Source organism: Schistocerca piceifrons, chromosome X, assembly GCF_021461385.2.
Source record: "Schistocerca piceifrons isolate TAMUIC-IGC-003096 chromosome X, iqSchPice1.1, whole genome shotgun sequence".
In the NCBI taxonomy this organism is placed as follows: Eukaryota; Metazoa; Arthropoda; class Insecta; order Orthoptera; family Acrididae; genus Schistocerca; species Schistocerca piceifrons.
Window position 1 is genome coordinate 429,280,800 of NC_060149.1, and position 26,152 is coordinate 429,306,951.

At 46.0% G+C, this 26,152-nt stretch overlaps 1 protein-coding gene across 1 annotated transcript in view; it reads left to right on the forward strand.

Annotated features, from left to right (window-relative positions):
• LOC124722399 (sodium channel protein Nach-like) overlaps window positions 1-25,292 on the forward strand; it is a 93,500-nt gene extending 68,208 nt beyond the window's left edge. Inside the window, exons 5-6 of the mRNA XM_047247569.1 lie at window positions 6,721-6,850; window positions 24,966-25,292. Coding sequence (XP_047103525.1) covers window positions 6,721-6,850; window positions 24,966-25,292 — 457 coding nt within the window. The remainder of the gene's footprint in view (window positions 1-6,720; window positions 6,851-24,965) is intronic.
• The last annotated feature ends 860 nt before the right edge of the window (window positions 25,293-26,152 follow it).

Genomic DNA, 26,152 nt, shown 5'->3' on the forward strand with positions numbered 1-26,152 from the left:
AGCGTCTGTAACGTCTAAATCGCATTTCATGAGACGTTAGTTAGTTTAATGCTCCATGGGCCAGTTGTGCTATTAATCGTAATGATGTGGAACGTCTACATCTACATGGATACCCTGCAAATCACATTTAAGTGCCTGGCAGAGGGCTCATCGAACCACTTTCACAATTCTCTATTATCCCAATCTCGTATAGCGCGCAGAATAAAGGAACACCTATATCTTTCTGTGCGAGCTCCGATTTCCCTTATTTTATTATGGTGATCGTTTCTCCCTATGTAGGTCGGCGCCAACAAAGTATTTTCGCATTCGGAGGAGAAAGTTGGTGATTGAAACGAGTCATTTTATATTCACATTACAAATTCATACGTAAAAATGGCTACATGATTATTTTTATTATTATTACTATTGTTAGCTGACAAGCCCGGGATTGTCTGGGTATTCCATTTTGCCAATTTTCTGTTAGAAACGGAAACAAACAATGAACTGTGTTTGTAGCGTAATATCGAAAAAATTTCATTTCCACGTATTCGTGAAAATACCTTTGAAATTGTGAAATAATCGTACAGAGAAATTTGCACAGTGTACAAACGTATGAGTACAGCTGCTTCACGTGTCTACAGCGCGATCTTGTAACCGTCTCTGCGGAAAAGCCTCTTCATAGCTATATAAGCGGGTATTGTTTTCGTGTACAGCCGTTTACGCTTCGCAGTTGAAAGCTGTTAATTGCGCTACCACGTGTCAGGGATTTCCTTAAGTTGACTCCACTGTAGGAGTTCCTCGGTAGTAGAGAATAATTGTATTAAAATGTCATGCATGATGCGGCATTTTTTCACGCATCTCAGTGTTTATGTCATCAAGTCTCCTGATGTATGTGTCATGAAATGATATAGTTTTATAGGCACATTCAGCGGCATATGTGGATACAGCCTGCAAAATGTATTACGAGTAGAGTAAGTAGCAAAGAAGTAATAAATGTAAACGTCATGCACGATGTGGCAGTTTTCCACACCTCTCGTTATTTATGACGTCATATTTCCCGAACCATGATACGTATGTGGTTCTTTTTCCGACAGCGATTGTTGCCTGACAGTGAGGGATACGTGTACCAAGTTCGGTTGAAATCGCTCCAGTGGTTTAGGAGATGTAAGCAACATACATACACACACATGCACACACACACACACACACACACACACACACACACAGATATATATACACACACACACACGTGCGCGCGCGTGCGGCACATATTTTAAGTATCGGTACTGTTGTGAGTTAATAATAATCACCTTTTACACATTGATATTATAATGAGTTGTCAAGGACAAACTTTTTCAGTTTGTTTTCAAACTGAACTTTGCTCTGTGTCAGGTATCTTACATTATTTTGTAAGTGATCGAAAATTTTGATGGCAGCATTTTGCACTTCTTTTTGTGATAAAGACAACGTACATGTGGAGCAATGAACATCATTTTTTCCTTCTGGTATTATAACTATGTACGTAGTTGTTAGTCTTGAACTGCAGTGGGTTATGTAGAACAAGCTTCACGAGTGACTAAATAGGCTGTGAAGTAGTAGTCAAAATACCTATTTGTTTAAACATATGTCTTCAAGAAGATCGTATGTGAACGTGGTATATTATTCTTTCCGCACTTTTTGAGCAATCAATACCTTGTTTCTTAAAGATGAGTCACCCTAGAACAGTACACCATACGACATTATTGAACGGAAATATGCAAAATATGTCAACTTACTGATTTATGTCTTTCAGAATTTGCAATGATTATAAGTGCAAATGTGACTGAACTAAGTTCTTTTAAGAGTTCCAAAATATGCTTTTTCCAGTTTAAATTGTCATCAATATGGACGCCTAAGAATTCTGAAGTTTCCACCCTATTTATTATTTCCTCGTCATGTGTTGAACTTATCATTGGTGTAGTACCCCTAGATATGCAGGACTGAAATTGTTGCGTCTTTTTAAAATTGACAAGGAGACCTTCCGCAGAAAACTAGTCAATGATATTTTTAAGATCACGTTTACCAGTTCTTCTATTTCTGTATGTATGCTTGGATTGATTGCAATACTAGTGTCATCTGCAAAAAGAACTAATTCTGCTTGTTATGTATTAGACGAAAGATCGTTTATATATATGAGGAACCCCACACGTGATTTCTCCGCACTCATAATTATGTCCCCAGACTGCATTGGCTGAATTATTAAGAACAACTTTCTGCATTCTTCTGGTTAGATATGATATTATCCATTGGTTGGCTGTACCATCAATCCTATAAAACTTCAATTTATGTAGGAGAATACTATGATTTACACAGTCAAATGCCTTAGATAGGTAGCAGAAAATATCAGCTGGCTCTATTTTGTCATTTAATGCTTGTAAAATTTGGGGAGTGACATATAAATGGCATTCTCAGTAGAGCAACTGTGATTTGTCGTGGATGTTACTGTTTCTCAGGTGAGGGATTATTTTAGAATATGTCACTTTCTCAAAACATTTTGGAAAATGACGTCTGCAGTGAAACAGCTGTACTGGTTATCTGTAGTAATTTTCAGGCATTTTGAAGATGTTTAGATGATTTTCCAGATGATACTTTAGCTGAAAGAAAGGCTATGAAAGTATCAGGGAAGAGGAAATGTGAGATGAGTGTTGTATTGTACACAGCCATGAGAAGACTGGAGACGAATTCTTTAGAGAAAGAAGCAAATTGGGTCATTTTGACAGATGTGAAGGATGTGCTTTAATTATTGTGAAGTAGAGTCGTGCTGAACTTAGAAACGCTGCTGTGGGGAACGTGTCGATAAATAAGAATATTGACCACCGTTTGAAAACAAAATACGCACCTCATGTGCCTGTTGATGTACAATGGTCCTCTTCTACTTCCAAACAGCAAATCATCTAAACATCTACATAAATTATTACAGATAAAACTGTAGCTTTGAACAGAGTAGCTCATCTAATGATGATAACGGAAGGAGGCAAACGCGTTCCTGTAATATGTACGTTCTTTTCAATTCTGACCAGAGTAATCACAGATACATTGAAATGTTGGAAGTTATTTGTTTAAACAGTTTTCTGAATGCGTAACTGAAGTGGGTCAGTGTATTCAATGATGCATTTCATTATACACTCCTGGAAATTGAAATAAGAACACCGTGAATTCATTGTCCCAGGAAGGGGAAACTTTATTGACACATTCCTGGGGTCAGATACATCACATAATCACACTGACAGAACCACAGGCACATAGACACAGGCAACAGAGCATGCACAATGTCAGCACTAGTACAGTGTATATCCACCTTTAGCAGCAATGCAGGCTGCTATTCTCCCATGGAGACGATCGTAGAGATGCTGGATGTAGTCCTGTGGAACGGCTTGCCATGCCATTTCCACCTGGCGCCTCAGTTGGACCAGCGTTCGTGCTGGACGTGCAGACCGCGTGAGACGACGCTTCATCCAGTCCCAAACATCCTCAATGGGGGACAGATCCGGAGATCTTGCTGGCCAGGGTAGTTGACTTACACCTTCTAGAGCACGTTGGGTGGCACGGGATACATGCGGACGTGCATTGTCCTGTTGGAACAGCAAGTTCCCTTGCCGGTCTAGGAATGGTAGAACGATGGGTTCGATGACGGTTTGGATGTACCGTGCACTATTCAGTGTCCCCTCGACGATCACCAGTGGTGTACGGCCAGTGTAGGAGATCGCTCCCCACACCATGATGCCGGGTGTTGGCCCTGTGTGCCTCGGTCGTATGCAGTCCTGATTGTGGCGCTCACCTGCACGGCGCCAAACACGCATACGACCATCATTGGCACCAAAGCAGAAGCGACTCTCATCGCTGAAGACGACACGTCTCCATTCGTCCCTCCATTCACGCCTGTCGCGACACCACTGGAGGCGGGCTGCACGATGTTGGGGCGTGAGCGGAAGACGGCCTAACGGTGTGCGGGACACTAGCCCAGCTTCATGGAGACGGTTGCGAATGGTCCTCGCCGATACCCCAGGAGCAACAGTGTCCCTAATTTGCTGGGAAGTGGCGGTGCGGTCCCCTACGGCACTGCGTAGGATCCTACGGTCTTGGCGTGCACCCGTGCGTCGCTGCGGTCCGGTCCCAGGTCGACGGGCACGTGCACCTTCCGCCGACCACTGGCGACAACATCGATGTACTGTGGAGACCTCACGCCCCACGTGTTGATCAATTCGGCGGTACGTCCACCCGGCCTCCCGCATGCCCACTATACGCCCTCGCTCAAAGTCCGTCAGCTGCACATACGGTTCACGTCCACGCTGTCGCGGCATGCTACCAGTGTTAAAGACTGCGATGGAGCTCCGTATGCCACGGCAAACTGGCTGACACTGACGGCGGCGGTGCACAAATGCTGCGCAGCTAGCGCCATTCGACGGCCAACACCGCGGTTCCTGGTGTGTCCGCTGTGCCGTGCGTGTGATCATTGCTTGTACAGCCCTCGCGCAGTGTCCGGAGCAAGTATGGTGGGTCTGACACACCGGTATCAATGTGTTCTTTTTTCCATTTCCAGGAGTGTATTTTCCAGTGTATGATGTTTGTGATTTAATGACTTATATACGTATTCCAAAACACATTTTCGCATATGGAATTGACACCGTTTTAAATACCTTTTAACATATAGTGCAGGAGGGGTTTTGCACCTTTTTCGACACGTTTTTGCACCTAAAAATGCTAAGTTTAGTCACAACTCTGAGTTACTGTGGTGGCTGTGAAGTACGGTGAAGTTTGTTTCACAGACGGTATCTTCTTTTCCTGACTTGGACTCAGACCACTAGCTTTCGTCTTCAGAAAAATGGGAGGCGGTGTTCGTGAAACCATTGTAGACAACAGGACGGTTTCTACATAATGGCAGCAGTTGAAGTTGCACATTTTCTGTATATTTATCATGATGTGGTTACCCGCAAAGCGATGACTACTAAATCTTGGTTGGGGAAGGAGTTTAGGTGGAATTTTAGGACTGGCATCAAAGCTGAGATCTCAAACAATTGAGCGCGTTTGAAATGAACTAAAGCATTAGCTGCACGACAGAACATTTCACTTAAAAACTCAGCAACTGCTCACCGTGCTCAAGAGACAAGGGAAACTCATTTCGCCTGTAGTATGTTAGAATGGAATGGAGAGCCTCTACAGCATAACGGAGGCAGTAATAGTAGTAAGCGTGCTCGGAGACTAAGTGAGTAAGTATCGCACTCCAAGCGCAAAGAAACGAGGTTCAGTTCCAAGCTGACTGTTGGACTTTTTTTCACTTATCTGTTCTGTTGCTTCATGTCACGAAAAATGCTTAGATGTCACGTGATTTGGGGTCAACTTTAAACTCTGGCTCCCCCTATAACTGGTTGGGTAAGTCAGTTGATAGGTTAGGGAGTTGACAACTGTGTATTGCTACCAGTAGGACCATACCTAACAATTCACTGTGGTGTTCAACCCAACCTTCGCACTGAGGTCTGGTTTACTAAAACAGCAGCAAAAGGAAGCCCGAAATAATTTTAGTCTTTGAGAAGACCGAGAATGGGTGTTCAGAGAGTTTGGGCCATGTAGTTTATTATAAGCTGAGATGCTTGGCAATGCTTCTGTGTGATTTTTTTTAATTTTATTTAATATGCAGCCATTTTCATTTGACCTGTAACCTAATGGCTAAGACAGATCATGTTTTCGCAATATCAAATTGAAGGTTATGTGGTTTCTTAGTGTTTTAACATAGTTGTAGCTTAATGTACGTGGAAACAAAACTAGCTGGGATACAGAAAGGCTTAAATTTAACAATTTATGTATCTCGAAGATAGAAAAATAGGAAAATGGGAAAGAGTTTAGATTTATAGACTGCCCCCACCAATGCTGTCCAGGAGGGAGTACCTTAGAAAGACACTGAGACTTACGCTCCTGGACAACCTCCACCCCCATCTACTACTACTCGCCATCCAAAGGTGAGAACCTCAGCAATACCTTCATCCTCTTACCTTCAGATGTCATGATCATACATCTAGGTTAGTTTCTAGTTTTCATCTACTCTAGAGGGCAGCGTATGTGGTCCTCTATTTTAATATTTGCCTTATAATCCAACGTTACTGTCTAATGTTCACTTTTTGTCGCGACACTCCAGTGACTATCACCAGTCAGGTTTAATTATGGTCTTGTTTATAATTTTACTGTTCTAGGGTCTTTGGATCTCTATCATGTGTGTTTGTATGTGTATGCTGTGTCCTGTATAATGAAATGGGTAGTATTATTCCATGCCTAGGTTATAGGATTCATCTGCTGCAGTAGCCAGCAAGTCCAATGTATCACCTAGCCTAAGTTAGTACACTGCATTTAGCCAACTTAACGTTGTTACGTCTTCGCCTGTGCCGCATCGTCAGATTGCAACTACTGTCGTCTGTCTCGCTAGCATCGTCTGTTGGGTCTTCCGTCGCCTGTAATCGTTGCCACCCGTACTCTCTTCGCTGCAAGTATTCTTTATGTACCGCCTGAGATATTCTGTCTGCACATGCTCCACATCCTTTTCTTCTTCTTCTTCTTCTTAGGTTATGGACTCTTTAAGAACACTGGCAGTCCCTTCATGGACTTCATTTTCCTCTTTCCGTCCCGGAACCTCTACATCCTTTCTCTTCTACTCTCGCGCTTTTCGTCTGAGATCTCTACATAATATTAGTCTTATCTTTTTTTTTCTTTTAGAAACAGTGCAGACAATCTAAACGACGTTGTCAGGATGAGTGCTTGCGGGCGCCAAATGGGCTTGTCCATGCTGATAAAAGACGACCGCAATGATTATGTTACCACAACGGAGGCATCACATGGTGTTAAGGTAAGCTGTTACTGTATAGAATCTACATTTCTATATTAACTAGAGAACCCGGCAATGCTTCGCAGTTGCTGTATATGTATGGGAATTGAATATAAGTGCCCAACCCCTTCTCTCCCCTCTCTCTCGGTCATTCCCCACCTCCCCCTCTTTGTCCATATATATATATATATATATATATATATATATATATATATATATATATATATATATATATATATATAGCCTTTGTCTGTTCAAACGTTTATTAGAGTATCGTGTAAAAACTGGAAGTAAAATCATCAAAAGCCTTTCGAAATTTTTGCCAAAAAGAATCTCTAAAAGTTCTTGATCTGTTTACTATAAAGACGAGACGTTTTTACTAAAGATATCGAAAAGATTTTGGGCAGTTTACTTAAAAATTTTACACGATGTTCTAGTAAACAATCGATAGTACGTAGGCTATATACTTTTTGTATATAAAGGGGAAACGTTGTTAGCAAAAATCTCAAAAAGTTCTTGACCGTCTTACTGATATACACTCCTGGAAATTGAAATGAGAACACCGTGAATTCATTGTCCCAGGAAGGGGAAACTTTATTGACACATTCCTGGGGTCAGATACATCACATGATCACATTGACAGAACCACAGGCACATAGACACAGGCAACAGAACATGCACAATGTCGGCACTAGTACAGTGTATATCCACCTTTCACAGCAATGCAGGCTGCTATTCTCCCATGGAGACGATCGTAGAGATGCTGGATGTAGTCCTGTGGAACGGCTTGCCATGCCATTTCCACTTGGCGCCTCAGTTGGACCAGCGTTCGTGCTGGACGTGCAGACCGCGTGAGACGACGCTTCATCCAGTCCCAAACATGCTCAATAGGGGACAGATCCGGAGATCTTGCTGGCCAGGGTAGTTGACTTACACATTCTAGAGCACGTTGGGTGGCACGGGATACATGCGGACGTGCATTGTCCTGTTGGAACAGCAAGTTCCCTTGCCGGTCTAGGAATGGTAGAACGATGGGTTCGACGACGGTTTGGATGTACCGTGCACTATTCAGTGTCCCCTCGACGATCACCAGTGGTGTACGGCCAGTGTAGGAGATCGCTCCCCACACCATGATGCCGGGTGTTGGCCCTGTGTGCCTCGGTCGTATGCAGTCCTGATTGTGGCGCTCACCTGCACGGCGCCAAACACGCATACGACCATCATTGGCACCAAGGCAGAAGCGACTCTCATCGCTGAAGACGACACGTCTCCATTCGTCCCTCCATTCACGCCTGTCGCGACACCACTGGAGGCGGGCTGCACGATGTTGGGGCGTGAGCGGAAGACGGCCTAACGGTGTGCGGGACCGTAGCCCAGCTTCATGGAGACGGTTGCGAATGGTCCTCGCCGATACCCCAGGAGCAACAGTGTCCCTAATTTGCTTGGAAGTGGCGGTGCGGTCCCTTACGGCACTGCGTAGGATCCTACGGTCTTGGCGTGCATCCGTGCGTCGCTGCGGTCCGGTCCCAGGTCGACGGGCACGTGCACCTTCCGCCGACCACTGGCGACAACATCGATGTACTGTGGAAACCTCACGCCCCACGTGTTGAGCAATTCGGCGGTACGTCCACCCGGCCTCCCGCATGCCCACTATACGCCCTCGCTCAAAGTCCGTCAACTGCACATACGGTTCACGTCCACGCTGTCGCGGCATGCTACCAGTGTTAAAGACTGCGATGGAGCTCCGTATGCCACGGCAAACTGGCTGACACTGACGGCGGCGGTGCCAAATGCTGCGCAGCTAGCGCCATTCGACGGCCAACACCGCGGTTCCTGGTGTGTCCGCTGTGCCGTGCGTGTGATCATTGCTTGTACAGCCCTCTCGCAGTGTCCGGAGCAAGTATGGTGGGTCTGACACACCGGTGTCAATGTGTTCTTTTTTCCATTTCCAGGAGTGTATATATATGTCCGTCCAAATATTTGTTAGAGTATCCTGTAAAAATCAGCGCAAAATCTTTAATAGTTGAATAGTTGTTGACCGATTTACTTAAATATATGTAACCTACGTCCTACCGAATGTTTCCTAGATCATCATGTAAAAATGTTAAGTAAATTGGTCAAGATCTTTTCGAGATTTTTAGTCTCTATGACAGGCCGGTGCCCATATAGTCTACGAGTATCGTCCCCGATCCCACGTCACTGGCGGCACAAATGACCTTGTCACACCATCAGCCAGACGTCCCATAACAGATGCGAAGCCACGGTCCTCCCACACTCCAATCGAACCCATCTTCAGATGTGGAAGCGGATCTGCAAGAGGACTGCACTGAACAGTATCCCTCAGCAGACGTGGAGGCACGATTATGAAAACAGCGGTTGACAAAGAAGCGAAAGAAGCGGCAGCTGTCCACAGAAGACGAAAAGACAGAAAACGATGCAGGACGTCGACGTTCAGCCATTGGCTTCACCGACAACGAGTCGGGAGGGGACCTTGCCCACGGCGGCCAATGAAGCGGTGTCGTGTGGTCCCGGTCCAGGAAGAATGCTTCGTAGACAGCTAATTCTTTGGTGCGTGACGTTTTAGCAGTGCACAACCGAGCCGATGCCACACGTCTACCGTATTCGTACAGTTAACATCAATGGTATTCGCGTCCCAGTAAAGATCCAAATGCTGCAAGAAATGCTGTGGGCAGTGGACGACATAGTTTTATGTAGGAGATAAGAAGCAATGTCCCAGTTGAGTTTTATGGTTATGGCGTCTATCGTTTAACAGGTTACGACGAAGCGGTGGCAAGCCATACTGTCATGAGAAGCAATAGTGGCTGAAGATGTGGAATATTTACCATCGAGCCGTAGTGTTGCCCTGACTGTAGGGGATGTCCGCTTGGCGAATGTTTAGGCACCGTCTGACTTGAGGAAGAGACGCGAACGCACATCCTTTTATACAGAGGAAGTGTCACCGATCTTTCGAGGACGTCAGGAGAACTACATTGTCGGTGACGACTTTAACTTCGTTCTGCGCCCACACTTAATCCCTTGCCCGGCGTTACAGACGCTGATCCAGGATCTTGCCTTGCAAGACACCTGGGAAATGACGCCCGGCGACAGCCTCGGATATCCGTACTTTACGATCCATTCAGCCAATCAACTCGAGATGGTGTATGTGTCGCGTGGGCTACGCACGGCGACTATTGACGCGGAGATGTGGCCTGCGGCCTTTACAGACGACCAGGGTTACATCTGCTCCGCCGCTCTGTCTCGACAAAAGAAATGGCGCAGCAGGGTTCCGTGGAAGCTCAATGTTACCCACCTGCGTAATGAGAACTGTTTACAGGAGGCTGAAGATGTGGTGTCACCGCCAGACACCACACTTGCTAGGTGGTAGCCTTTAAATCGGCCGCGGTCCGTTAGTATACGTCGGACCCGCGTGTCGCCACTATCAGTGATTGCAGACCGAGCGCCGCCACACGGCAGGTCTAGTCTAGAGACTCCCTAGCACTAGTCCCAGTTGTACAGCTGACTTTGCTAGCGAGGGTTCACTGACTACATACGCTCTCATTTGCCGAGACGACAGTTTAGCATAGCCTTCAGCTACGTCATTTGCTACGACCTAGCAAGGCGCCATATTCAGTTACTAACAGATAATATTGTGAATCATGTACCGTCAAGAGCGACGTTCATCATTAATGGATTAAAGTTAAGTATGAAACTAATTACGTCCGCTTTCTGAATTCTCATTCCTTGTCACGTTCCAGACCTCACGTCAGTATAGTTCTTCCCTCTTCACGCCAGCCTGCGTGAGCTAAACGCGTGCATTTCGGCCTCCTCTAGTAACACGGTGCTGACTCTTTAGCCAACACAACAGAAGACACATGGCATCAATGTCAGTGGCGTCAACGTGCGTACGATTCAACGCTTAAGCGGTGGCTTTACTATGTTAAACCGGCCTTACGCAGAACCGTCACAAGGTATGGTCAAGATAAGTTACATTGGCAACGGGCGACTTCCGAATTTTATTTCACAGCCCTACGTGAATTACCGACGCAACCACCGTCTCCGGTCCGTCAGGAGACTGTTCACCGTATCAAAGCACAACTGCTGCGTCTTACGGTAGTAAGGACGGAAGGAGTTAAAGTACATGCGAGGCTGCTCGATGGATTACGCAATGAACGGCCGTCATCACAATATATACCGTAGTGAGAGAAAGGAGGCAGCGGCGAAGTACACTTACACGGGATGTCGAAATGGCCGATAGATCGCGGATCACGTTGCAGAAGGCTATTGTACGTGCTTTCGCTCATCACCATCATAGTTCCTATGTGGAGGACCAACTGGACAGAGCAGAACTTGCAGACGTGCTTCGCGAGATGCCAGCGGCTGAGCGTCCCACTGAAGTGGACGGTCTTATAGCTGAAATCGCCGTAGATAATCTGGACGCTGCCCTAAATTGTCGTGCGTTAAACAGATCTGCTTGACTGGATGGACTCCATCTTGAGTTCTAACGCATCTTTCCTTCTCTAATGGGCCGTCGTGGGTACAGATGTTCAACGAACTCTTAACACCTACTGGGTGACTATTATTGAACTATATGAAAAAAAACGAAAATTAGTTACAAACTACTGCGTGCATACACTTTATTCAACATGTAAACGTCACTAAATATATTCGGATTTAGGTTATGACATGTTCGATATGCTTGCCCCCATTGGCGATTATGTGGCGCAGACGAATAGCAAAATTCTGCATAACCCACTGAAGTGTCGGAACATCAATGCTATCGATGACCTCCTGAATGGCTGTTTTCAGATGAGCGATGGTTTTTGGGTCATTTCTGTACACCTTGTCTTTAATATAGGCCCACAAAAAGGAGTCCCATGTGTCCAGATCGGGAGAATACGGTGGTCAATCGAGGCCCATGCCAGAGGCCTCTGTGTACCCCAGAGACAGAATGCGGTCCCCAGAGTGCTCTTCTAGGACATAAAACCGTCTCTTGCTTTGATGGGGTCGAGCTCCGTCTTGAGTGAACCATATCTCGTCGAAATCAGGGTCGTTTTGGATAATGGGGATGAAATCATCTTCCAAAACCTTCACATACCGTTCGGTAGCCACCGTGCCATCAAGGAATATCGCACCGATTGTTCTGTGACTGGACATTGCTCACCACACGGTCACCAGTTGAGGGTGAAGAGACTTCTCGATCACGAAATGCGAATTCTCAGTCCCCCAAATGCACCAATTTTGTTTGTTGACGAACCCATCCAAATGAAAGGGGCTTCGTCGCTAAACCAAACCATACAGCGCATACTAATTCCCATCATGCCCCGCAGCCAACCCTGTAGTTTGAACGTCCTAACGCAAACCATTCAAATGTTTTGAAGATTTTATTTCATATAGTTCAATAATTGTCACCCTGTACCCTATCGGTTCCTACTGAGTTCACAGATGGTACCATGACACCCTTTCCAAATCCATGTGATGGTCGTGAACTACGAAGCTACCGGCCTTTGAGATTATTGAACGCAGATAGCAAAATCTTTGCACGTATCGTTCGTGGCCGTCTTCAAGCGGCGATAAAGGACAAAATACATTTAGGTCAAACATGTCTAGGTGGGAAGAGCAATATACACACAACGCTAGGGGGAATACAGTAATGTCATAGCACTTATGTGGGTCAGTAGATTACGAGGAGCCCTAGTGGCAGTGCATTTCGATCACGCTTTCGACTCAGTGGGCCATGTATTCCTACGCGCGGTCATCGAACGGATGGGAATACCACTTACGTTTGTGGACACGGTATCGAGGTTGGTTCAAGACCAGCACTCGAGAGTGTTGGTGAGCAGTGCTAGCTCAGAACCTATCACGATCCGGCGTTCAGTGTGGCAACGTTGTCTCCTTTCGGCCATCTTATTTGCTGTCGCTCTTGAACCTGCACTATACGGCCTCCGATGACGCCTTAAAGGCGTCTAAGTACGGGCCGCATGTTTCCAACACCGCGCATACGCCGATGACGGCGTTGTTTTAGTCAGGTCAGGAGATGAAATCCAGGCAGCGCTAGGATGGCTTCAGCAGTATGGAACGGTGACGGGTAGTGTCATTAACCTACGAAAGACCTGATGGATGGAAGTGGGCAGAGGCTGCAACCAAGGACAGCAGTGCCCATCACCAAGGTCCCCACTCTCACGTGTCTGGAAGTGGTGTTCCATGGAAACATACGACGTACAGCAGCGGATAATTATCGACGGTTACTGCGACAAATTCGCGCATTAGTAAGACAATATGCACTGCGTGCCACAGATGTATTCCAGCTCGCGTTATGTCAGCATCTATATAGCTCCAAAAATAAGTCACTTGGCACACATACTGCAGTTGCCCACTACGATCGCGTCAAGACTACAGTTAGTCTTCGGACATTTCGTGAGTGCTGACCTCCTCTTTAGAATCTACAGTGGAACCTTGACGCTGCCACCGAGAGGGGGAGGCATCGGAGTCGTAAACGTGAGGAACAGGGCGCGTGTGTTACTTCTTAGTACGATCCAACGCTATTGGCGAACCGAGCACGTCACCTTAATGGGCGCTGTGATCAACGAAGTGGTCCCCCATTCACTTCGTCCATCAGTCAGTGTTGGCCACATCACAGCACTGTTCGCAGGCCTTCGGGACTTCTTCGTCGATTACAGTTACGTTCAGGACAGTTTGCCGGAGACCATGCTGCACACAACGAAAGACGTATGTCGAAGCTTCCTTCAGCAACAAATCTTACAATGGGTTCGAACAGAAGTACACGGCGATACAGGGGCAGAGAATATGGAGAGCGGTTCATCATCCCTCTCTCCCTACAGAGGTACGTACGTTGTGGTATGTAGTGGTGAACGGATAATTCCTAAAGCGTCAACGACTGCCCTCTATTCACCTGGTCGACACGCAGATATGCCCCACTGCGCGCTCGTCGACTCCGACGAGCATGGTTTGATTTCTGGCAAGGCAGTCGACTGTTGGCTTCTAACGAGCAAAATGCTCTTCTTTTAATTACGTACGGTGCATATTGTTCTCAGACAAAGTATACTTTCCCACCTCCAGAACGACACCATAAACTGAATAAAGGGGTTGGCGACGTATTATCTGTATCGCACTGTGAAATATAGAACATGTTTTTCCAATTACTTAGATTCGTTATTCACGGACCCTCCGGCTAGCTGGGCTGTTTCGGGTGTGAGAAGTGAAATGAGAAGATGGCTCAACGTTCAGGAACTTACGTTCATCCCGGATGTACACAGGAGACTATATCTCGTTCTTAAGTTGGCGAGAAGCCGACCTGGATACATGCCAACTGGACCGTTGCAGGGTCTCGTTTTTCTGTTGTTAATGAATTTTTTAAATCTAGACGGCGTTCGGAGTCGTTTTACGTTTGGCTGTGTTGAATGGCATCTTTAGGTTTTGTATGTTGTGTTTTACATATATAAATGGCAAAAAAGCAAAACAATCAAATAAAATTCTAAAAAAATAAAAAATGATGAAAATAAATTTAATCCCTTCGACCACATCCTCAGGAAAAGGGAGGGAGGAGACATCGTAGCCAGGCATTGGGTTGCGACCTCTGCCCACCCTGCCTCCTTCAACCCATGACCTGATCCCTAAAGCCCCCTTATAAAAAAAAAGAAGAAATAGTTAGCGTTCGAGCTTTGTAAGAGGAAAATGTATGCGGTGACAGTTCGACTCCTGCTCACACTTCATTTTTAATCTATATTTTTTTCATTGCTGGTCATATAATTTAATTTTTATGACATATGAGAGGCAATATAATTAAAAAACACGTGCATTTGCATGAAGTTTTAGTGAATTTCATGTTATTTGACTATTTACTTTTTCAATTAAATTTAATTATTAAAACAAACGTATTGTAGTAAGCGTTACTTCACGCAGTGGAGAATGGCGAAACTGAGGCACGCCGGCGACCAAGACGTTGCGAAGTAAAGCACACACAGATAGCCTTGCTTACAGCAGCAGTCTACCAACCGGCTGACACAAGGACGCACACAGACCGAGCGCCGAGCAAAGCCTGGAGAGTACTGAGTAAGGGGAAGTGAAGCCAGCACGCTAAGTTACGCTGCAATATACTGCGGCAGTAATAACATAAAGCTACCACCGAGGGTAAAAAAAGTCCTCCTGCCGGATATAAATAGTGGAGCGCAGGAAGCAAACACACAGAAGCCATTAGGAAACAGCTCTGATCTGAGGACGGACGTGGTCCGTGTCCGAATGTTCAATCTTCGTAGGTGACGATTCCAGAAGTCTGTTCCAGCACCTAGGAGTCATCCGTTAGCCGCCAGATGTCAACTTCAGCTCTGGAGGTCGGCCCGAGTCTGGTCGGCACCATGGCTGACTAACTACAGCGAGAACTTCCAGCAGGACCGGCCGCAGCGCGGTCTTGGTCACAGGCACCGCCGGAGACTAATGCCCGGATTTCACGGCAAGCCGGTCCCACGGCGCGTGGTCCGTCCATGACAGGACCTCGCGGACATCGCGACTGTCCCAGCCGCCGGTGCAGCAGGCGTCAGCATCTGACCTCACGTATTGGAGCGCCGAGCGGCGACGAGTTCATGTCAACCACAGAGCATCCTGGCTTCAGCGGAGTACTGGTGGCCTGAGGCTCCCGAGTGCGATCAGCGGCGCGCGTTGCGCGCATTGTCGGAGAATCTACACAGCAGCAGCAAGGCGGAGGGATCCGCAGGGCTGGGCAGCGACGACGAGGGAGAAATTGTAAAGAAAGTTCAGTAAATAATTGTAAAACTCCACGCCGTCTCTGTCTTTGGCGCAGCCACTGTGACTGCTGCTAACAAGCGGTGCAGAAGTCGTAACAGTATTTATAGCTATCGACAAGTAAATGAAGAAACGCACACAGTTTTCCTCAAAATGTGTGCCTGTCGTGATTTGCGAAATCTCTTACACATGCAATCTGGTAAGGTACCCAGGACTACTTTGCACTTCTACACTTCGAGCTGCAGACACAGAGGCAGGTCCCATTTGGCTGTTAATCTGCGTAGCGGTGAAACATTGCTAATGTAGCGAGACGGTTACTGTAGATGCAAATTTTTTGAATACCACTAGCCCACTATGAACTCCGACGATCGGTAGTTACGCACAGATACATCAGTTACACAATAGACGCGTAAAACTTCTCTTGCGATTTTCTCGGTATTGCCATAGTGCACCTTACTACTTGCACATTATGTTGTTTTAATGGCCTACTATAGGTGAACAAAGTTTGAAGTAAATCCGTGATCCTAACGTAGTGGCCTCCCCTTGTGAGATGTTTGCTCTCCGAAAGAGAAAAAGGAGGTAGATCACAAATGAGTTAGTTCACATTCTCATTAACAACGTTTAGATATGTCGTTAGGGTTCCATTCCACTTCTCTATGATTACATTCTTCTCTAAACTCTCAATCCAACCTTTTTGCTCCGATGTTGTACTGTCAAATCACAGGAGAATGGCTGTGTAAAACGTTGACCTTCTCGTGGAATATTAACTTGCATTATTCATAAAGAGTGTCGTCGGTTACTCATTACTGAAACACGTTGTACTTATTACGTTCTTTCACTGATGTAAGCGATGTCTGTGGATACACTTCGTCGTGAGAGAATATTGCCTGCTGCATCTAGCAATAGCCGTGGTTTCGCTTTACCTCAAGATATGGACAGCAGTTCTCAACATGTACTCACATCTTAGATATCTATATACAGGTGTGGCAAATAAAAGTGGCCCGGAGAAGTTGATACGACTGGACGTGTACTTATTCATATAACCACACCCCGTGACGAGCACACCACGTGTACTCCCGCCACGTGATCCACACCGGTTCAGAGGGTAGCGCGGGCTGTGTCGGTGTGAGTGGAGCAGTGCAAAGGGGACGATTTTACTAGGGCAGCAGCGGGTGTTCGTTGTTAAATGTCACGCGACAACAAAGTCGTGGAAACTGTGTGGTTAGTTGTTTGCTGGAACGATTAATGGTGTCAAAGAGCCAACAAAGAATGCTACGCAACGCTCAGTCCGAAAATGGCGTCACACTTGATCCGTTTTGAACAAGTCAGAAAACATTCCGAAACGTGCCCGCACATCAGAAAATGTCTGTCGCTGCAGTTCATCAGAAAATGCTTCAGAGACCGGCATATCACGTCGATCATGCGACAATTACTCCACCTGGATCTGCACATGCATCACTAACGAGTGTCTGTTGTTTATGCATTAAAACCAGCTGATCCTCCTCAGCGCCTCCAGTTTAGTCAGTGACTGTTCACTGAGACAACAATGAATGACTTGGACGTGGATCTGTTATTTATGTGTGATGTAGCCTGGTTTCACATGAGTGGTTATGTCAACTCACAGACTCACAGGTTCTGGGCAGCGGAGAACCCTCATAACTTCCACGAAACACCATTGCATGATCAGAATGTTGGGGTTTGGTATGCAATGTCTGCACGCCGCTAATGCATTCATCAGACGCTGACTTCGGCGCATTACATTGGTAACATTTTGAAACCATTTGTGGCAGCATTAACGGGGGAGGAAAAGACCTACAGTCACTTCCAGCAAGATGGAGCAACTGTCCATAGAGCCAGCCGAACCTTGAAGCACATTTACACAATCTTCACGCCTGACAGAGTTGTTAGAGGAGGACAGTCTGGTCGCGGTCCTAGCTGGCCACCCAGGTCACCTGATCTGTCGGTGTGCGATTACTTTGTGTGGGGAGCCCTCAAGTCTAAGGTGTATCGCAACAACACCCATAGTCTTCAAGAATTGCAGCAGAACATTTCGGATGAGATTGCAGCAATTCCAGCTTCGACCCGGCTTCAGTAGCTTGCTGACCCGGGCCCAGAAGTGCCAAGAGACGAATTGTGGTCACTTTCAACATCTGCTGTAGTCGGGTTAGTACTCTATTTCCTTTATTTCTGCTGTGCTTTTTTTTACCCTGTAACGCTGTTTTCCGGGTCACTTTTATCTGCCCCACCCCGTACATCAGTATTCACATTTGCTTACTTCAAGTATTTATGATAGAATAGGGAACTTTAGACTACAAGTTAATCTGTGTATGAGTTTTCAGATCAGTGAGTAAATTTCATATTAAATAATGAATGAACGAACTATCAATGAGCAGACCAGGTCATAGACATAGCGATTCAACAGGCCGTCGTGTCTCTGTCTCTCAGCGAACAGTACTACAAATATGCACTCGTGACATTGGTTCGCTCGTTCATACGTTGTCTAATACGGATTTCATTCAGTTGACATGCTTGAGATGTGTTTATGTAAGTGAATCATGTTGGAAAATACGGGCAATTTTATTACAAAAAGCATATTGACTTTTTGCGGAAGGAATGTCCTGCCACTGTTAAAATGAAAGTCATTCACATCGAGAACTTAGAGGCTTGACGAGTGACTGTGTCTTCTAAGTTACCCGCATTCGTCAGAATACTTTTTCTTCAAATTATGCTTCGAGTTCACTACGCTCTTCAGCTTAAGTTTGATACTATACATGCAGGTGGAAGGATAGACAATACGCTGTTATCGGTGCAGCAGTATACCATGGATGGTAATGGATGTGAGAACAGTAGTTTAGCCTCATGCTGGACAACAAACGTTTTTAGCCCCCTTTAACAGTCCATCCCTTCAGCAGCGATTCTAGTACTGAGGATCCGTTTTTACAACTAAGCATTGAGACTTCCCTGTAAAGGACTGCCACTTTCTGGCAGGACTACAGCGGGTTCCACGTAGCCCCGTAAAAACAGCGAAGGAGCTGCTTGTTTACAAGCAGTAGCTCCAGTTTCGAAAGCAAAGATTAAATAACAACTGAGTGGTGTGCTAGAAAAATGACTCTGCAGTACTGTCGTCCTATGACGATGTAAGCAGAAGACGAAGGAGCTGTCAGCTGGCATCACGTGAACACCTTGATCAGACTTATTTTGTTTATTTTACTGGTGACGGTTAGGGTGTGGGGTAATGTTTGGTGGTGAAGCCTTTTCCGGGGCAGCCAGCAGTCGTACTTTAATAGTATCGACTCAGTCCCCTTATTGAAAATGATACAATGAGGAGACAAACTCCATTGGATAGCGACATGCACATATGCAGATGGCGGTAGTATCGCATACACAACGTGTAAAAGGGCAATGCATTGGCGGAGCTGTCGTTTGTACTCATATGGTACATGTGAGAAGGTTTCCGACGTGATTATGGCCGCACGGTGGGAATTAACAGATTTTGAACGCGGAATGGTAGTTGGAGCAAGACGCAAGGGACATTCTATTTCGGAAAACGTTAGGGAATCCAGTATTCCGAGATCCACAGTGTCAATAGTGTACCGAGAGCAGCGGCGTTTGAGTAGACTTGTCAGTGTTAAAAGACAAGCAACACTGCATGAAACAATCGCAGAACTTAATGTGGGACGTACGACGAACGTATCCGTTAGGGCAGTGAGGCGAAATTTGTGGTGCATGGCAGCAAATGACCGACGCGAGTGCCTTTGCTAACAGCATAACATCGCCTACAGCGCTTCTCTTGGCCGTATCGGTTGGGCCCTAGACTACTGGAAAACCGTGGACTGGTCAGTTGAGTCCCGATTTCAGTTGGTAATTGCTGATGGTAGGGTTCGAGTGTGGCGCAGCTCCCAAGAAGCCATGGACCCAAGTTGTCAACAAGGCATGATGTGTGGCTTATGAGCAGCCTCTCGACCATGAAATCCAAGTTTTCTCCCTCCCGCCTAACTGTCATAGTACTTGCACAGGATCCTGGTGCAGTTTGGAATTCCTGTGTGATGGTCTGGATAGATGTCTGCCTATTACACATTGTGACCCTCTTCAACTTTTCGGCCTGTACGTTTTGTGCTGTACGTGTTCCTCCACGTTTCCACTTCACTATCACATCGGAAAAAGTGGATCTAGGGATGTTTAGGAGTGTGGAAATCTCGCATACAGACGTATGACACAAGTGACACCCAATCACCTGACCACGTTCGAAGTCTGTGAGTTCCGCGGAGCGCCCCATTCTGCTCTCCCACGATGTCTAATGACTACTGAGGTAGCTGATGAGGCGTAACTGGCAGTAGGTGGCAGCACAATGCACCTAATATGAAAAACGTATGTTTTTGGGAGTGTCCGGATAGTTTTGATCACATAGTGTAAACTTGTACTACTGTGGTGTCTGTGGGCTTGGTGTCTATCTTGGCTACAATAATACGGTCACTTCGCTGTTCATAGTAGATTATCCGCGTTCCTGTTTTTTTTTAATTCATTATTAAACCTATTCCTGCATTACCCATGTTTGATTTTGTTTTTATAACGCTGTATTCACCTGACGAGAAGTTCTGTTCTACCTGCCACCGAACTTCACTAATTCAGACTATATATAACTTTAACCTATCTAGTTCCCTGTTTAAATTTTCTAACCTACCTGCCAGTTTAAGGGATCTGACATTGCCGTCCGGGGTGGCCGAGCGGTTCTAGGCACTACAGTCTGGAACCACGCGACCGCTACGGTCGCAAGTTCGAATCCTGCCTCGGGCATGGATGTGTGTGATGTCCTTAGGTTAGTTAGGTTTAAGTAGTTCTAAGTTCTAGGGGACTGATGACCTCAGAAGTTAAGGCCCATAGTGCTCAGAGTCATTTGAACCATTTTGATCTGACATTCCACTCTCCAGTCCGTAGAGTGCCAGTTTTGTTTCTCCTGGCAACGACGTCCTCCTGAGTAGTCCCTACCCGGAGATCCGAATGGGGGACAATTTTACCTCCGGAATGTTTTACCGAAGAGGATGCCATGATCATTTAACCATACAGAAGAGCTGCATGCCCTATGCCCTCGGGAAAAGTTACGGCTGTGGTTTCCCCTTGCTTCCTGCAGTTCGTAGTATCAGCACAGCAAGGCCGTTTTGGTTGATGTTACAAGGCCATATCAGTCACTCATCCAGACTGTTGCCCTACAACTACTGAAAAGGCGGCTGCCCATCCTCAGGAACTAAACGTTTGTCTGGCCTCTCAACAGATAACCCTCCGTTAAGATTGCACCTATGTTATGGCTATCTGTATCGCTGAGGCAGGCAAGCCTCCCCACCGACGGCAAGTCCCAGGGTTCATGTGGGGGAGGGTAATCAGTGCTATCCATGCGAAACTGCAGAGATCACTAGCTTTTTATAAATAAACGTATGTCAATCAACGTAGCAGTATCAAATGTCAATCATTTCTATATGGCGGATGTTAACAGCCAATAAATATTTTAAAAGTTCCTGGAAATATATCTTTCATCCACTACTGGTTTCGATTTCACATCATCATCACGGTGGAAAATTTTACAAAATTGTAATTACTAACACCATCACGACGATCTGGGATCGAGACCAGTCGCAGAAAAAAAATATATTTTCATAAAGCCTGTGTACAACGTACTTACTAAAATAGAATTAATGTGTTGCTGCAAACAAGCCCATTTCCTGACTCGAGGCATGTGACACAGCGATACGACCACAAGGTCGAGCAAGCAGTGTCTATCCTCTCAGGCGCTAATCCTGTGGGGCTCTTAGGATCCTGCGTAGCGTTAAGTATAACCCTCCAGAATCCATTGGTTGCGTATTTTACACAACAGTCATGGGATCCTGACCAACACGAGCATAAATGTCGGGGAAGAAGAAGCCACATGCTTGACAAGCCCTGACAATGCCGCTGTTGAATTCCGAATTCCTTCTTACACGAGGTATAATTCTATCTTCTCACAAACAAACAACATTCAAATACATTGTCTGAATGAAAAACCCGCTGCGTAATCTTTCTTCATACAGAGTGGTCACAAACGGTCTGGAAAGCTTGTAAGGGCATTGCAGGGTTTCATTGAAAAATAATTGTGAAGAAAAAAATTCGATCCGTTGTGTCGTTTCCGAATTAATTAGCAATGAAAGTACTCAATCAGGCCGTTGCTCTCGCAGATTCAAGGGGCTCGTCAGAGACGATGTCGCCAAACGTATTCTGCGTTTGGTTTCCTAAAACCGAACAAAAGAGTGATACAAAAACAACTGTCTCTGAGTGTGTCTGGCAGGCTGCTTGAATTTGCACGCGAAACAGAATGATTGGCTAATTTCAATGCTAATTAAGTCTTAAACGGCGCAAAGTATCAAGTATTTTCTTAATGATCATTTCTCAGCACAACTTATCCTACAAGACCCTTACAAGTTTTTCAGGCTGTTTCTAGTCATCCTGTATACACAGTATAGGTGACATTATTCCTTCCTGCTTTATAAAGAAATAATGAAATACAAGTTCTAATAATTTGCATATCCAAGCCATTTTAACGTTTGTTCCATCTCGCCTTTATGATGTTGTTGTTTTATTGACCAGCAGTGTTGTACAGTACATAATTTGCCCATGTCATTCAGTGATCCAACCGTTGTAGTTCCTCTACCTTTCACTTCTATATAACGCCAAATGAGCGGTCATTTCTTATATCAATCCCCATATATATAATTCCAGTTTATTTACCTCTGCTCTTCTCATCCTGTGTCCACTTACCAACATAATATCTCTGTAAGTCCATCTTTATACGGATGGTTGCGGAACCTCTGCTGTTCAATATAAAATGTCGAATCAAAACCCCTTCAGCCGTCTCAGTTTCCTGTTATTTTATTTGAGCAACCAGTTTCGGCACTATATTACGCCATCTCCGCGCCAAGTAACCGACGTGTAGGAAGAATCCTACCTCTGGTCCAGTGAAAATAGGGGCCAGCATTCAGTGACTAGTATTCATAGATTTTTGACACAGCAATCCCTTCGTTCGATCGTATGAGTCGGCAAGTGATCGTCGAAGGAATCACTGTTCCAAAGTCCACGGATACTACTCACTGAATGCTGGCCCCTATTTTGACTGAACCAGACGTGAGACTCTTCCTACAAGTCGATCAGGAAGATGGCGTTATGTTGGCGTAAGGGTTGCTGAAATAAAATAGCTGGAAATTTAGACCGCTGAAGGTGTTTACATTCGACATTTTATTTCTCCATCGTAATGTCTTCCCCTACCCGTTACCTGAAGCTAATGATCAAAGCAAGAAACGACTTGAGAATCATCTTTCGCATCTCATAGGCGCCACATAGCGAGGTGGTGCTGTGGTTAGCACACTGGACTCGTATTCGGGAGGACGACGGTTCAAACCCGCGGTCCGGCCATCCTGATTTAGCTTTTCCGTGATTTCCCTAAATCACTTGGGGCAAATGCCGGTATGGTTCCTTTGAAAAGGCACGGTCGATTTCTTTCCCTAATCCGAGATTGTGCTCCGTCTCTAACGACCTCATTGTCGATGGGACGTTAAACACTAATCTCAAATGGCTCTGAGCACTATGCGACTTAATTTCTGAGGTCATCAGTCGCCTAGAACTTAGAACTAATTAAACCTAACTAACCTACGGACACCACACACATCCATGCCCGAGGCAGGATTCGAACCTGCGACTGTAGCGGTCACGCGGTTCCAGACTGAAGCGCCTAGAACCGCACGGCCACACAGGCCGGCACACTAATCTCCTCCTTCTCATAACCTCCAAGCAGCTCCCCACATAACATCAACTTTACCGCATCAGCGATACCTTTTTTCAATAATATCGCCTTCTCTCGTATTTCTTTGTACTTAATACCATTTTCATATTTCACAAAGTAGGTTAACAGCGGCTAAATCTCTGCTGCCAGCCCATCCATGAATGGGAAAATGAAATCAAAATAAAGAAAGAAAAATATTACTAAGTAGCGACTTGCTTCTCTAGTATCGCGCTCATTTCCTTCCACACACTCTCTCTTTTCTCCCGATTGTAATGGGTTGTTCCCCTGGTATAGACATGCGTATTCAAATACAGAGATATGTAAGCAGGCAGAATACGGCGCTGCGGTTATCAACGTCTATATAAAACAACAAGTGTCTGGCGCAGTTGTTTGATCGATTACTGATGCTACAATGGCAGGTTATATAGATTTAAGTGAGTTTGAACGTGGTGTTATAGTCGGCGCACGAGCCATGGGACACAGCACCGCCGAGGTAACGATGAAACGAGCATTTTCCCGTACGACCATTTCATGAGTGTACCGTGAATATCAGGAATCCGGTAAAACATCAGATCTGCGATATCGCTGCGGCCGGAAAAAGATCCTGCAAGAACGGGACCAACGACGGCTGAATAGTATCGTTCAGCGTGACAGAAGTGCAACCCTTCCGCAGATTGCTGCAGATTTCAGTGCTGGGCCATCAACAAATGTCAGCGTGCGAACCATTCAACTAAACGTCATCGATATGGGCTTTAGGAGCCGAAGACCCACTCGTGTACGCTTGATGACTGCACGACACAAAGCTTTACGCCTCGCCTCGGTCCATCAACACCGACATTGGACTGTTGATGATTGGGAACATGTTGCCTAGTCAGAGTGATGTGGGACCCCTGATACGTCTAGAAACGATTCTGACAGGTGATACGTACGTAAGCATCCTGTCTGTTCACCTGCATCCAGTCATGTCTATTGTGCATTCCGACGGACTTCGGTAATTCCAGCAAAACAATACGACACCCCACACGTCCAAAATTGCTGCAGAGTGGCTCCACTTCCACTGGTCACCAAATTCTCCAGACATGAACATTATTGAGCATTTCTAGGATGCCTTGCGACGTGCTGGTCAGAAGAGATCTCCACCCCTCGTACTCTTTCGGATTTATGGACAGCCCAACAGGATTCATGTCAGTTTCCTCTAGCACTACTTTAGATATTAGTCGAGTCCATGCCACGTCATGTTGCGGCACTTCTGCGTGCTCGCAGGTGCCCTGCACGATATTAGGCAGGTGTACCACATTCTTTGGCTCTTCAGTGTGTAATTTGACGGTGAGTATGCTTTCCTCCTTGTTCATTGACTCAGAAGTAACACTAGGGATGATAACAGTGCGTGAGACAAGGGAGGTGAGGATCTTTGCTTAGCACCCAACGATCGGCTGGGGTCTACCTAGCCACGAGTCGGCCTCGCGCAACACATTTCGCAATAGAGATACTAGTGTGACTTGCCTCGCGAAACTACTGTGAGAGGCTGTTTCGCGTAGTGCAAACGCACGGTGAGCGAGGAGAGCGTGTGTTGCCCAGGTGCTGGTGCACGACGCGCTGAACGTGCCGGCGGAGACGAGCGCGGCGTGGCTGGCGTCCCCCGGGCAGGAGGTGCTGCTGTCGCTGCAGCCGCAGCTGATGTACGCGACGCAGGCCGCGCAGCTCGAGCGGCCGGGCCGCCGCGGCTGCCTGCTGCGCGAGGAGCGGCCGCTCGACTTGGAACGCGCCTACTCCAGCCACAACTGCCGCCACGACTGTCGCAACAACCGCACCTGGCAGCTCTGCGCCTGCCTGCCCTTCCACGTCTACGACACTGGTCAGCCGCTTCCTCAAACTGCAGTGCTGGCCATTCAAGAGGAAGGATAGCAAATAGCAAGATTTTACTTATTGTGTCTACACAGTATAGCAGGAAGAATGCATCATTAGATTACACGTCTACGTCTACGTGATTACTCTGCTGTTCACGATAAAGTGCCTGGCAGAGGGTTCAATGAATCACCTTCAAGCTGTCTCTCAACCGTTCCACTCTCGAACGGCACGCGGGAAAAACGAACACTTAAATTTTTCTGTGCGATCCCTAATTTCTCTTATTTTATCGTGATGATCATTTCTCCCTATGTAGGTGGGTGCCAACAGAATGTTTTCGCAATCGGAGGAGAAATCTAGTGATTCAAATTTCATGAGAAGATCCCGTCGCAACGAAAAACGCCTTTGTTTAAATGATTGCTACTCCAAATCACGTATCATGTCTGTGACACTATCTCTCATATTTCGCGATAATACAAAACGAGCTGCCCTTTTTTGTACTGTTTCGATGTCATCCGTCAGTCCCACCTGGTGCGGATCCCACACCGCACAGCAATACTCCAGAATAGGGCGGAAAAGCGTGGCGTAAGCAGTCTCTTTAGTAGACCTGTTGCACCTTCTAACTGTTCTGCCAATGAATCGCAATCTTTGGTTGCTCTACCCACAATATTATCTATGTGATCGTTCCAATTTAGGTTATTTGTAATTGTAATCCCTAAGTATTTAGTTGAATTTACAGCCTTCAGATTTGTTTGAGTTATCGCGTAATCGAAATTTAGCTGATTTCTCTTAGTACTCATGTAAATAACTTCACACTTTTCCTTATTCAGGGTCAATTGCCACTTTTCGCACCATACAGATATCTTATCTAAATCATTTTGCAAGTCGTTTTGAACATCTGATGACTTTACAAGACGGTA